Below are 12,147 nucleotides of genomic sequence, written 5' to 3'. Positions count from 1 at the left end.
AAAAGAAGTGCTAAAGTTTAGAAACAAAGACTACTTTCACAGATGAATAAGTGTGAAAACACTTATTGCTGCTTCACAATTTCTTGTGACCTTCTTGGAAATGCACTGTCGTTTCAATTAGTATCTGTGGAAAGAACTTGTCATTTTGTTTTAATTTCCAGCTAAATTTGGTGACAGCCCAAGCTTTTCCACTGAACACGAGTTGTGTGTTTTAGTTTAACACACACACACACACACACACACACGACAACTGAAACACTTTCAGTTTCATTTTCAAGATGCCAGGGCATATAAGCCAAATACAATGCACCACATGTGCTTTTAAGAAAATTAAAAAGGAAGAAAAAAAAAAGAAAGAGATGTCTGACCTATGCATTTACCAACCTACTGCGCTGGTCAGGCCTTGAGAGCCTACCCTACAAAACAAAATTAACAAATAAGTAAATTCATCAGAATATAATAAAACCAACAAGATCATAACACAAGAGCCAAAAACACAGAAACAGCCTAATTTACAAGAGAGGAAAATGGAACAGACTTAGCATACCATACTCCGAAAACCACTCGGCTCTGAAAGCCAGCACATCAGTCAGAAAGTCCCCAGCTTCCAGCAGACGTTGTTGTCCGCTGCGCACATTTTCCTGCCCCGTGGGCCTTGCCGCTCTGGAACCTGCTGGCACCAGAGGCCTGAAGACATGTTGCTGCTGCTGCTGCTGCTGCTGCTCCTGTAAGGGCGGCGGTCTCTTCAGCAGAGGGTTCCCCTGAAAGAAAGGCTGGCCAGTGTGTGTGGAAGGAGGCTTGTTTTGACACAGCATCTCCTGAAATGTGGGCAGTGTGTGGGGGGCGGGCTGGACGGGCTGGGGCCGGCGCTGGATCCGTTCTATTTCCTTCACCACGTTCTTCTGCAGGTCGAACCGTACCGTTTTAGGTTTGCTCTGTGCGTTTCTGGCTGCGCTGTGTGTGTCTAGGTCTGGCTGAACTTTCTCAGAGTTTATGGATGGGTTCTCATCAGGTTTATCGGCAGAATCAAAACTCGTCCTTGGAGGTGTTGGTGGTCGGGGGATCTTTAACTTGCTGAATGAAGCAGATAAGCTGTTCCCAGACCCTGAGCTGACACTACCATCGTCTACTCCTGTAGAGTCCTGTCTGGAATCAGCATCTTTTGTCACACTGGCAGAACCCAATCTAGAACAGCTGCTGTCTTTCCCTTCCACAGAAGCTACTTTGTAACTATCAGCTTTCCCTGCAAGAGATTCCAGCCTAGATTTATCCTGGCTGTGTTTTGAAATGGAGCTGGACTGTGAATCAGAGCTGTGCTTTCGATCGCTTGGTCTTGATTTTGAAGAATCACCAGACTTTGCATGATGTCGGTGTTTTCTGTCAGCAGTCCCTGACTTTGACTTATCACTGTGTCTCTGCTCTTCTGTCCCCGACTTTGAACTTCCGTCACTTTCTAAACCTGCAGATTCCGGCTGTGAGCCAGGAGAGTGCTTTGTCCGACCAGATTTTGACCATTCACCGGGTTTCTTGTCACTGGAAGGAGAAGACCTCTCACGACGGCCCCTGTCTCGGGGTTTTTCATGGCCTTCTCTGTCATGGGGCACATCTGTGTTCTTGTCTCCTGCACTCCTGGACGTTGATGGCACTGCTGTCTCGTCTGTTCTACTTCTTGACCGTGAAATCAATTCGCTGTGAGCCACCTGCAAGTATAGGCAATAGGATAAGTAAAAAGCAATTAGAAGTTATGTGTATAATTTCATACAGATGTATCATTGCATGTATCGAAGACGTATATACACTTCAGTTTCAATATCAAGGAGATCTATATCAAAGCATGCATACTGATCAATATAAAATACACCATGTCTTAAAAAATATATATTTTGAATAAAGTGGGGAGATAGGAGGGGTGTGAGTGGGGTGTGAGTGGAGGGGTGGCAGCAGATGCCTGACATATGTACAGACCCAACGCACTGGTCAGGTTTGAGGGTACATGTATACCAAGTGCTGATTTTTTTCTGTTCTTTTTTTTTTTTTAGGAACCACAATAATCACCAAAGGTTTGTTGTAACAATTCTAACTTAAAATATCTATTTGATCTGTAGGTATTCAGAAATTAAAACTCCTGTTGTCAAAGTAAAAGCAAATAAATAAATTATAATTACAATATTAACACAATTTGAAATCTTTCAAAACACTCTTACACACGTGTGCCCACCACACACATACACACACGCACACACCCTGCGCGCACAGACACAAAAAAAACCCTTGTGCGCACACACACACGCATGCACGCACACTCGCGCGCGCACACACACACAGAAACATCCATCAAAGTTGATTCAAACACACACATACTGTCCACACATACACACACACATCCAGATTAAATGAAAGGGGTTAAGGGATACTTTTAGTTTTACTGGCTAGACATCCACTGATCCAGATTAAATGAACAATCCACAATGTTTATTTATATATTGGTCTTTCCCACTCACCTTATCATGGTGCTTGTGACTGTCCTCAGTCTTCTTGTGTTTTTTGGCCAAGCGTTCCACAGTATCATCTTTTTCAAGAGAGTCTTGAGACGTTTTGGAGGACGCCCTGTTCCCTGCATGCCTGGATTCTGTATGTTTTCGCTTGTTCTTGCTAGAAAGCTCTCCGGACTGGTCTGATTCTTCAATGCTGGAATGGCTATGACTTTCTCCTTGTTTCTGAGAGGACAGTGTCTTCTTTTTGTGCTCCTGTGGTTCTGTTGTCACCTTATCTTTCTTACGTTCATCTCGTTTAACGGGAATGTCAGTTTCGGCTGTGGATGAACGTCCTGCATTTACAGTGTCAGAAGACACATCCTCTTCTGTGGTGGCTGGCCTCATCAACCGCTTCTTGGAGACAGGCATGATGGCTGTAATGAGAGGCAAACCTTTGTCAAAAACTTCTTGGGTGCTGGGCAGCTCGACATCCATGTCCATGTCAGGATCACCGTGAGGAGCTATGTCTTGTCGATGACCAACCCTGACTGGCTTCATTGCTCGCAATTTCAATTGCTGCTTGGCTTTTTTGATGTTTTCTGAAATGTCAGGAGTGGCAGGGGCAGTTCTACGTTTTCGCGTCTGCGGTGCCTTGGCCAAGGGTCGTTTGATACTGGATCTTGACATAGGAAGTTTCTTCAACCATTCACTCGGCATCTCATGCTCACAATCCTTCAGTTGTTTACTTGTGTTCCGAGCAGGCTGGTCTGCTTCTGTGGAAGAGCTGCTCTGACTTCTCTGTTTCCCAGGCTCCCTTTCTGCCACTGACTTGGGAGCTTCTGATCGACACAGCTTCTGCTGCAAACTCAGCTTCCTTCCTGTCCTTCTGGCCTCTGGCTGAGGTTCTATCTCAATGGCATGCCCCTTGATGTTTCTCTGATTGATCTTTATCATTGTGTCACGTGCAGAATCAAATGTTCTCTTTGCACGTGCTGCATCCCAGCTACAAATTTTAACAAATGAATGATCTGGGTGGGTTCCTGCAGTCCCCTGGCTTCCTGTATCACTTTCTGCAGAGTGTCTTCTTGCTCTCTTCTGAACACCATCACCTGCAGGCTGGCTTCCTGTATCACTTTCTGCAGAGTGTCTTCTTGCTCTCTTCTGAACACCATCACCTGCAGGCTGGCTTCCTGTATCACTTTCTGCAGAGTGTCTTCTTGCTCTCTTCTGAACACCATCACCTGCAGGCTGGCTTCCTGTATCACTTTCTGCTGAATGTCTTCTTGGACGCTTTTCAATCATGGAAGAATCCGATTTAGATGCAGACATGTCCTTTCGCTCTCTTACACTTTCATTCACCTCTGTACTTCGATCTGACTGTTCTTCTTGCGTATCCAGATCAGACTCCTCTGACACTGTGACTGTTTCTCGATCAATCTGTGTCTGAGCCAAATATGGATCAACATCTTTCTGTGTTGCCACTGAATAAAAGTCTTCATCCTCGTCAGACACAACAAACCCACCATCATCCACAGTCTGGGCACCGTAAATGTCCTTGCCTTCAGAATCTGCTGTATTCTGTGTGAGGACCTCTGAAGAATGGTGACTGTCATCATCACTGTCAGGCGGCCATGACTCGTCCACCAAAGTTGGCATGTCAAAGAAATTCATGGAGACATCCTCGTCCTTCTCAAGGCCTGCATCACTGTTACTTTTCAAATCCTGATCATCATCTTCCCTGACACTTTTTTTCCTGTCAACTTCTGTCGTCACACTCTGTTCGTCACTGCTTTCCACTGTTAGGTCAATCAAGTCTGAACCTAAACCATGGCAAGAAATGTCAGATCTTGAACTAGAAAATGAACTCTCTTTGCTAGTTCCAGAGCCTAACTTTTGCTGAGATTCTGACTGCACATCACCTTCTCCAGCAGTATGAACTTTGCTCTCACTGGGTTCATTCTCACTATCAAGCTGAGTTGCTGAAGCATATAAAACATCATCCATGTCATCATCAAAGTCATCTTTCATATGTCTATTTTCTTCAGCATCCTGTGCTGCCTCGTGAGACAAACTCTTGTGTCTGTCTGTATCACCCAGTCCAATCATATCACTGTCAACTTGAGTCTCATTCAAAAAGACACTACTGACAGTTTGAGTCTCATTCAATGAAGTATCTTGATTACCATCATCATCAATCTGAGTCTCTATCAAATAAACATCATCATCTGTGCTAATATCTTCTATTCCGTCATCAATCAAAGTCGGCTGAGAGTATGGTGAATGCAGCTTTTCTGCCTGACCTTTGTCAAGCTCAGCATGCTCTGCTGCTGCCCAAAGATCATCATCATCAGCTGAGTCCATGGCAGCATCACTGCTCAGAGCACAGTTCCTGGTGTTGTCAGAATCCTCGTCACTGTCAGCAGCAATGTCATCATCCTTGTCATGGTCTATATCAATCTCATCCATTTCAAGGAGCTGTCTCTCCGTCAGTTCATCTGACCATGAGTCGTCCTCATCTGAGGCATCTTGAGTGACCTCCACCTGTGTATAGGAGGTGAACATCTCCTCTTCATCGGAATCAAAAACCATAACAAAGTCATCCTCTACAGTGTAGCCGACTGGTTCCTCCTTCACCAAAGTCATTGTGTCTGACACAGATACACCCACATGACTCACTGGTGCTGCACTGCTGTTCACAGGTGCTCCACTTTCCGTTATCAGCGGACCAGGTATGACCTCAGAACACACAGACTCTGACTGCTGGGCACTGGCTGAGGTAGGGTTCTGATCTGCTGAATGTCCCTGTTGCTGAAATGAAGAGGACAAAACTCTAGACTTGACCAGGTCCACTAGCGGAACATCCTCCTCCACATCTGACACATTGATTTCAGCGGCATTGGTTGATGCGGCATTGGTTCCATGGTCAGCGCCATCTGGTCCTTTTGTCTGCTCTGCTGGATGTGTTGGCAGGTCATCAAACAGGCACTGGCTGCTGTCACTGTCACCATCATCCTCTTCACACGGTTTGGACACTGTGCTAACCCCAGGGGACAATTTGTTCTCCAGTGCTCCTTGTTTTTCAGGCAAGAGAGTTGGATATTCCTGACTCAGCATACTCTCTCCAGTACTTTGGCTTTTCGAAAGATTACTGTGCTCGTCAGCATGACTAGCTACACCATTCTGCCCAGCATTTGTGTCCTGTGAATCAAAGGAGCTGCTGCCATTTGTGGGCAATGTGACAGTCTCAGACAATGCTTCAGGAGCTACGTCCTCTTTGAGCCTCACCAAAGGAGGCTGTGGATGCCAGTCACAGCTGCCTGCTGAGTTCAGTGATGAAGCCCTGTCCCCTATTTCTCCTTCTGTCTTCTTTTTCTCTGAAGCTGAACAAGACAAAGCTGGCCAGTTGTTACCATCACCAGCAGAACTGGAACTGTCCGGTACAATGCTGGACGAGACCTTTGTAAGCAGAGGTGGTGGAAGAGAGTCCCCTGAAACCTGACGGCCAAGCATGGACGGAATGCTGGGGATTGCAGCCAGTGAGGGGGGCTCCTGAGAACTCTCACTGTCGGAGATCACATAAGGCTGCGTCATGTCAGAGTCCTCATGCTTCAGATGGGGCTCTGCAACCCCATGATGTCCCCTTGCTGAAGAGTCGCAGGAGGCACTACCTCCAGGCACCAGCTGGGTACCTGAAGAGCTGCTGGACTCTTGGGGCAAACATAACGCATCAGGTACTGCTCCACTATTGCTGTGAGTCTGGTTTGTGTTTTTAATCTGGATTTTAAACACATGTGGGTTCAGACTTATCACATTAGTAATTCTGATCCTATCAAGATGGTCTTCTGTATTTTCCAGTCCACTAACTGCCTGGGTTTCCTGCTCAAGAATACTGGGGGACATCTGGGAACACTCCATGGTGGATTCTTCATAAACCACAGTAGCAGCATCACTGTCATCAAACTGCTGAGTCTCAGCTTCCATAATTCCTGTTGAACTGCTCTGTCCTGTTGTCTTTTCCACTTCAGATGATGTCTTTTTTTGCAAAATGCTATTCTCACAAAGATTCTGATAGTCTTTTGAGGCTGTCGAGATCTCATGACTTTGGTGTAGGTTGTCATCTTCCTCATTCTCTGAGCTGACTGGCTCTATCTCAGTATCTGAACTACAAGATTCTGGCACGCTTGTCTTTGGCAATTCATGCCTTGATTGCACAGTTCTTGATGCCTCGTTAATGAGTCTCTTTTCTCCGGTCTTTGATGCTGTGGGTGTGTTGTTTTCTGCCAACGCACAACCATTGCTTTCATTTTTCTTCCGTTTTGAAGAAAATGCCACCTGTGGAAGTGTTGAATCTTCATTATCAAAATCACAGGGAAGTGGTTTTCCTAATGTTTGTTGATCAGCATGTGCAACAGGATGCATGCTCACTGGAGTGGAGTGCAAAAGTGCAAACCTTCTGGGTTGTGTGCTGATGTAATATTCCTCCTCACTGTCATCCTCTATGTCATCCAAGTTGACAGCTTCTGTCACCCACATTGTCTGGATACGACGCATCGGCTTCTGCGCTGGTTGAAGATCTGGCGTAATGGCACTCAAAGGGCAGATGGGAGAAGGCAGATGACCTGACACTGTGCCCTGGTACACACTGGAAGTTGTAGGCAAAGCCTTTGGCGTTGAGACAGGTGCACCCTGCCTGACGGTCTGACTTACAGTCCGTGCAGCAGACAAGCTGCCTGTGGATGGTGTGCGAGACACATGTGACTGTTTGGCCACCGTGCTGACCACAGCCGGGCTGTCAGCAGTCCTCAGCGTCCTCTCCTCCACAGTGCTCTCTGCCTGACTGTCCGCCTCTTCTTCGCTGGTCTCAGCGACCACAACGTCCTCACTGCTGTCCACACTCTCCACACTGCTCCCTCCTGGCCCTCCCACACCACGGCCTTCACCTTTGCCTGGACAGCCAGCATTCAGCGACATCATCACAGGGGGGTCTAAGTATGGAGAGGAATCAGAATCAGAAGCAGCCCTGCCTGAGGATCCGCTCTCTCCGGACGACAGCCCCTTCCGGGCACCACTGCCCTCATGCTGCCTGGCAGGTCGTCGTGAACTGGGGGCTGGAAAGGAATCCGTCTTTGGCTGCTTGCTTGACTGCAGGTCTGGAAAATGGTCAGCCTCTGAGCTTCTTGGACCACGTCCGGTTTTCTTGAGTGATAGCCTCCCACTGCGCTGACTGGATGGAGGAGATGCTGGGGGAAAAAAGAATTATTTATTAAAAACAGTATACACTGTATACAGAACTCATGAAAATGCCTATTAATTGCAGAAAAACAAACTCCTTCCAAGAAAAAAAAAGAAAAAGAAAAAAGTGTTAGGTGATAACCAGCAGTTAAATACACATGTCCAGAATGGTGTGTAAACAATCGGTCAGACTTGTAGAAATCACAAAGCAATTCATTTAATCAAGTTCAGACTGGCAGCCAACTCAAACATTGATGTAAATGATCACAGTGATCTTTGTCAGCAAGAGTCAAAATCCACCAAAAAAAATTTTTTTTATCAGTTTTGAATCCATTTGGTTGCCATCAGAAGATGTCTTTGTGGAACACAAGGTTGTGTGCTGGGATGTAAATGTTTCCTCCAAAGTACGTCATAGACTGACCTTTCACTGTTTCAATTTTAATGTGCAGCAAATGTAGGGTCACATTTTTTTCAACATGTTAATATCTCTCCTGCTTGGATGCTTCATTTTAAAAAGCCTAAATGAATCTCCAACACACCACATCAAATTCTAAATGGAAAATGGTAGATGAAGAGCCACAAAGATTTTTCGGTACTTTTCTTTTATTTCTTGTTGATTTCAGTTACATTCTTTTTCTCTTCTTACTGAAAAACAGACAACAGACCTAGAAAGTGATGTCACATATGCATGTGTGAGTTAATGCATGTGACGATCAACTATAATTCTAAACATAACATTAAAGGATCTATTTCTATTGAAAATATAATGGCATTAAGAACCGATTTAGAATCAACACAAAAAAGAATCTAAAATTCAGTTTTTATATTGTATGTGTGTGTGTGTGTGGAGGGGGTGGGGTGTGAGTGGGGGGTGCCAGTGCATTGGCATGCTTTGTTTCATGGAGTGTGTTAAATTGTGTGAGCAAAAGAGCTTGTGCCACTCCTGAATTGTGTTAAAAAAATTACCTGTCTGGCTTTGAGTTGGAGAGAAAAGACCCTGTGAGTACAGACTGTGGTTCTTCAGATTGCGAAGACTTTCCGAGATGAGGTTCTCCTCCTCCTCACTATCACTGTCACTGAACATTGTCACAGACAGTAGGCTGAACTCATGCCAATCCCCCTCCTCTCCTCGTCAAGGAGTTTGACTGCAAAACAAATACGACAATACTGATGGCCAAAACCATCCTCAAAATGCCAAATAGCAACAATAACAACAATGATATTAAGTATCATCACCATCATCAGTAGTATTATCATTATCATTAGTAGCAACAGTACAATATCATAATTCTAAATGAATTATCATTTTCTTTTTATGTGTTATATTTTTACTAATTTTAGTATTACATATTTAATGTAACATCACTATATGAAACCTTTATCACAATCAGTTGACGCAATAAACACTTAATAAATAATCTAAGAATGAAGTCTACCATGTGCAACACAGAGAGAGAGAGAGAGAACTTTCAAATCAGGCAAAGTATACTTTAAGTATTTATTTACACGTTGCATGCAACTTTTTTAAGTCTACATTTTAGATTTTATTTAAAATATCTAATTTAGTAATAAACTTTTCACTCACTTTTGATTTTAACCATAACTTGATTAATTGAATGGGGATGTGTGATACTAACTTCGATTCATTCAAATATTATTATACAGAGAGAAACACTTAAGAAATTTTCAGCTTTATAGAGTGACGCTATGCATAAATTGTCAATATTTACTCATTCTTAATTCCCATTTTAGAAAGAAAAATAATGTACAACAGTTACTGTACAGATTTCAATATGGAAAATTTTAAAAATCAACTTGAAACATTCATTTTGGAAAAATAAATAAATAAATAAAATAAATAAAATCAAATCATAATTCCAATCTGACGCAAATTTTCATTTCTTTATTGCTTCTGGGAATACAAAGTTTGACCCTTTTTCTTCTCCTTTTAACAATCTAATTGTTTCACTGGTGTGGTGGGGGGGGGGGGGGGAGGGGTCAGTCTGTCACTAGCTCTTTCATGGACAAACACACACACTTGTTAATCACTAATGATTTTCATTCTATATGTTTGAAACAAAACAATAATTATTAATATTTTATAACTTTATATTTGGAACTGTCCACTGAAAATGTTGACATATTAAGCTTTTGCTTTTGGGTGAACACTGGGAAATTTGGAATTCAAATAGCTTGAATAGTTACAAAGTTAGAATATAATAATAATGATGGAATGTGCTCAAAATGTCCAATAAATTAACTTTATCACTGACTGTTCGTTGATACAATGTCTTTTTAGATGCTGAATTAGACAGTGCATAGATTCTAACAGCGATGTGGATCGTACCATGCACGCCTCAAAGCACACAAGTCCTGCCTACTTTCAGTTTTGACAAACTTAGCAGAAACCAATAAATGATACGTTCTCGGGATTATTTCCATTTTCAGTACCACAAAACAACCCATAAAGCATGTACTAAAATCAAAACAAACTTGGTATTCCTTTGACAAATTAAAGAAATTTCTTCTATGCAAACTGTCAGAAGTATTAAGGGTGTTATTCTTTTCGATTTCTTCATCTACTCTGATGATAATTTTTCAAAACACTGGGTGACGTGGCGTCAGTATCACGCTACGACCTTGTTCAAAACTTTCTAAAACACATCTTCGAATGATGAAACATTTGCACATACCAACACAGTTCGACAACACCTGCCGTGATGTTGATTACACACACACAGCTCTGCAAGTTGCAACAAACGTGTGCACAGTCCACTGTTTGGAATTAACCGGAAGCAGCATAGCGGGCAGAGTCTTTGAAAAAGGTAGGTCACTCGTTTCATGTGGTTGTTTCCCTTTACTTTCTCTCTCTCTCTCTCTCTCTCTCTCTCTCTCTCTGACATGGGGAAGTAGAAATCAATGATGGAGATACTTTGTTCTTCTCATTAAAATCAGTATTCCAGAGAAATATATCAACATCACAACAAATAAACTACTTGCTATGCCTACACTGATAGCACATGGTCTGAATGTGAACCTAAAAAAAAATTTTTTTTTTTTTTAAAGTAGGATACAGAAGTAGCAGCATCTCCTGGTCCAATGTGTGGCGAAACCCCAGAAGACGATAAATGTCTCCTAGTAAATTGCAAAAGACATAAAGAAGTTCCAGAAAACTGTATTAAATATAGTTTTAGCACAGAGAAAAGATCTGTTCAGCATACTGTGGACAGAAAATGGAGTTACGATCCTCTCACTCGCAGTCAAATGTCTCGAGGCAGCAGGCCTAAATATACGCAAAAAGATAAGCATATATAGCTCCAAATACTCTTTAACCAATTTAGAATTCTTGCGTGTTCTATGTGAGAAAAAAATTGAGTACTTAAAAGTAAGGGTAACATTTGGATGGTCGATTTAGTTTAAGTGTTTGTTTTTTTGTTTGTTTGTTTGTTGTTGTTTTTGACTCACTTGTGTAAACAAAGTGAGTCTATGTTTTAACCCGGTGTTCGGTTGTCTGTGTGTGTGTGTGTGTGTGTGTGTGTCCGTGTGTCTGTGGTAAACTTTAACATTGACATTTTCTCTGCAAATACTTTGTCAGTTGATACCAAATTTGGCATAAAAATAGGAAAAATTCACTTCTTTCCAGTCATCTTGTTTAAAACAGTATTGCACCTCTGGGATGGGCACACAAAAAAATAAAATAAAAAAGAAGCCTAATTATATGCAAACTGCATTTACTGTTATATTTATATTTTTTGTATTCTCTAAACGTGGCACTTTGATTTGATATTCTGATACAACAACAAGAGGAGTCATTATTATCATTTTTTGTTCAAACAGGAACTTCTTTTGCTAAGCATGGAATTTTTATTCATTTTGCAAACGTTTTGGTGCAGATAGTAAAAAAGGGAAATTACTCTGTAATTAATGCTAGGGGACTTAATTTATCACAAGTGAGTCTTGAAGGCCTTGCCTCTCTTGTTTTCTTTCTTTTCCGTTGCAGTTTTGTTTAATAGTATTCACCATAAACTCGGGTTCCGTTCCTTTTCTTCATACCACTTATTCTTCACGAAAGAAAATTACTTTGGCACAGCTTTCTTCAAGCTAATTTCACTAGTAATGTTCATGTATAAATCCGCAGGTATATGTTTTGGCTATACAAGAAACAATGAAACAGCTAGTATACAACACTGCAACCAGTTGTGTGATTACATGGAAAATGAAAGGACTGCAAGCCTTTCAGTATCAACAAATTGAACTCTTGACATACATCGATAAGTAATCTTCCAAAGGGATTGACACTTACGTCATAAGAATATCTGCTAGTTTCTTTCAGTATTACTGAGTTTCACTGTGTTCAGTTCTCATTTCATGTATCTCAGATACTGGGTCAATCACTTTTGTGTTCAGAGATCGAACTTATCCTCGAATTGAGATTACCACA

General features: G+C 42.3%; 1 protein-coding gene across 1 annotated transcript in view; it reads right to left on the bottom strand.

The window, feature by feature from the left end:
* Positions 1 to 10,513, bottom strand: part of LOC143298326 (uncharacterized) — a 55,438-nt gene extending 44,925 nt beyond the window's left edge. Inside the window, exons 1-4 of the mRNA XM_076611169.1 lie at positions 10,400 to 10,513; positions 8,673 to 8,851; positions 2,502 to 7,714; positions 548 to 1,700 (exon numbers count right to left, since the gene is read on the bottom strand). Coding sequence (XP_076467284.1) covers positions 548 to 1,700; positions 2,502 to 7,714; positions 8,673 to 8,790 — 6,484 coding nt within the window. The 5' untranslated portion in view covers positions 8,791 to 8,851; positions 10,400 to 10,513. The remainder of the gene's footprint in view (positions 1 to 547; positions 1,701 to 2,501; positions 7,715 to 8,672; positions 8,852 to 10,399) is intronic.
* Positions 10,514 to 12,147: the final 1,634 nt, after the last annotated feature.

This window comes from Babylonia areolata, chromosome 23 (assembly GCF_041734735.1).
Source record: "Babylonia areolata isolate BAREFJ2019XMU chromosome 23, ASM4173473v1, whole genome shotgun sequence".
NCBI classification, from domain to species: Eukaryota; Metazoa; Mollusca; class Gastropoda; order Neogastropoda; family Buccinidae; genus Babylonia; species Babylonia areolata.
Note: the sequence above shows the minus strand (reverse complement) of the source record. Positions and strands in the feature narration are given on the sequence as shown.